The sequence below is a fragment of the Gadus chalcogrammus genome, chromosome 8 (assembly GCF_026213295.1).
Source record: "Gadus chalcogrammus isolate NIFS_2021 chromosome 8, NIFS_Gcha_1.0, whole genome shotgun sequence".
Classification (NCBI taxonomy): domain Eukaryota; kingdom Metazoa; phylum Chordata; class Actinopteri; order Gadiformes; family Gadidae; genus Gadus; species Gadus chalcogrammus.
This window is the reverse complement of record NC_079419.1, coordinates 15451386-15453709: the sequence shown is the minus strand read 5'-3', so window position 1 is coordinate 15453709 and position 2324 is coordinate 15451386. Positions and strand designations below refer to the sequence as shown.

The 2324-nt window shown below is 43.5% G+C and overlaps 1 protein-coding gene across 1 annotated transcript in view; it reads left to right on the top strand.

Annotated features, from left to right (window-relative positions):
• The first annotated feature begins 1124 nt into the window (after positions 1-1124).
• Positions 1125-2324, top strand: part of egfra (epidermal growth factor receptor a (erythroblastic leukemia viral (v-erb-b) oncogene homolog, avian)) — a 44639-nt gene continuing 43439 nt past the window's right edge. Inside the window, exon 1 of the mRNA XM_056596044.1 lies at positions 1125-1412. Within this exon, the coding sequence (XP_056452019.1) occupies positions 1334-1412 (79 nt within the window). The 5' untranslated portion in view covers positions 1125-1333. The remainder of the gene's footprint in view (positions 1413-2324) is intronic.

Below are 2324 nucleotides of genomic sequence, written 5' to 3'. Positions count from 1 at the left end.
ACATTGGGTCAACGGCCCACCGGGACGATGCCCGGTATGCCAGATGGCCAGTCCACCCCTGCTGACAGTCAATCAACAGTGTGCATACGACGAGTGTGTGTGTGTGTGTGCGTGCGTGCGTGCGTGCGTGCGTGCGTGCGTGCGTGCGTGCGTGCGTGCGTGCGTGTGTGTGTGTGTGTGTGTGGCATGTTTGTGTGTGTTTGCAAATGCATTTGTGCTTGTGACTGGGTATGTATGTGGTATCACACTGACAGTCAATCAACAGTGTGCATACGACGAGTGTGTGTGTGTGTGTGTGTGTGTGTGTGTGTGTGTGTGTGTGTGTGTGTGTGTGTGTGTGTGTGCGTGCGTGCGTGCGTGCGTGCGTGCGTGCGTGCGTGCGTGCGTGCGTGCGTGCGTGCGTGCGTGCGTGCGTGCGTGCGTGTGTGTGTGTGTGTGTGTGTGGCATGTTTGTGTGTGTTTGCAAATGCATTTGTGCTTGTGACTGGGTATGTATGTGTTGATTTCTTTGTGTTCTTAGAAGTTTATGATTGTGTATGTAAGTTTTGGCCTGTGACGTCGTATATTTGTGTTGTGTGTGTGTGTGTGTGTGTGTGTGTGTGTGTGTGTGTGTGTGTGTGTGTGTGTGTGTGTGTGTGTGTGTGTGTGTGTGTGTGTGTGTGTGTCTGCACGTGCACACATGCTACGTGTGTGTGTGTGTGTGTGTGTGTTTGTGCACACATATTTTTGTGTTTGGTTTTGTTTGTGTGTGTGCGTGTGACCGTTTACTTGCAGCTGCGTGCCTGCGCGCAAGTGAGTGTGTTTGTGTATGAGTGTGTGTGAGTGTGCGCACATATGTTTGTGTTTTGTTTTGTTTGTGTGTGTGTGTTCGTGTGGTGTGTGTGTGGGGGGGGGGGGCTGTCCAGTTTGTCCCATATTTTTTGTCCCATATATTAATGAATTTGGAAAATGAAAAAATGGGATGTATCATACGTTCACCAAACCAAGAAAAAACAGTCGTATCACGACAATATATGCTATTACGGACGTGTGAATGGTATATAGGCTACTCTCTACTTCTCGTCCACTACCTGGGTGGATCCATGAAGCAATCGGCAAAGCCTCCTTTTTCGATGACGTCACGCCATGCAATGGTTTCTCCTACGGTCGCCTGCGCCCAGCACTGGATAGCCCGTGTAGAGAGAGAGGAGGAGCTGTCAAAGTTTTTCTAAAGGAAAAAGTCGCTACATTAACTCCAGATTTCGTAGTCATAAAGTGGGGATATCGCGTGTGGTTATCATGAAATGATAACGTTTCCCCTCATTGTCGAATATCGAAGTTTCTTCAAAATACAATGGCAACGCAACTTCTGCTGTGGATAAGTCTTACCTTATTGCTCTGCCCGGGCTCATGTCTTCTGCCGGAAAAGAAAGGTAAGCCAAGGAGTCTTTCTGGGAGAAGTCGCCACATTCAGTTTTAAAGTAGCACTTATTCATAGTTGAAACGCTTAATTTTCGACCAGGGCCACATAGAAACCTGATCCAGCGTGGGAAAGGCTCTTAGCTCTCATTTAAAGAATGTGAATTTTGGTATAATTTCGTGTTAGCCATTTCTAATAAATGCTGAAAAGTCTCCCTGGTATGATAAGATATATATATAGATATATATATTTTTTAAAAACGTTACAAAACCTAAAAACAAATAAGTAATTTAAAATATATGCACACATTCTTTCCAGTTGATGATGCTGCTGCAAAAGGATCGCGAGCGTAGTCCAGGACCCCTACCAGTCCTATGCATTGCTTAATATGCATTTAGAGTTGTTTGCAGGTGAAATAGTATCCACTCTGTATTAATTATTTGTTTACTTATACTTTATTATTATACGCATTATAATACTGTCGATAAATTATTTTTTTATAATGTATTACTTTTTGTGTTACCTTGCCTGTAGTCTATTGCATGCGATGTAGTGTGACAACTTTTGACAAGGACTTTGTGTAGTGAACGTTGCAATAACAAAAGCAGCGTTTATAATAGGCTGCGAAGTAAACAAAACTGCATTCTGCAACTGAAGACAACAATGCATCAGGCTGACAGCTTTGTTTCTCTGTGTTTATTTTTCAGATAGACTATAATGCATCAATATTAGGCCTAAAGGTCATAGTAATATAAAAAAAGACGTTCACACAGCTGTTTTGATTTATTTCTCACTAAGAGTAAAGCTTAATAAACATCTGATTAGTAGTGGTATCCTAGTGAAGGAGTTGGCATATACACTATTTAAGTTGAACAGTGTTAGAGAACCCAAGCAGAACTTGAGGGGCGGAGGTGAGGTGGGGGTT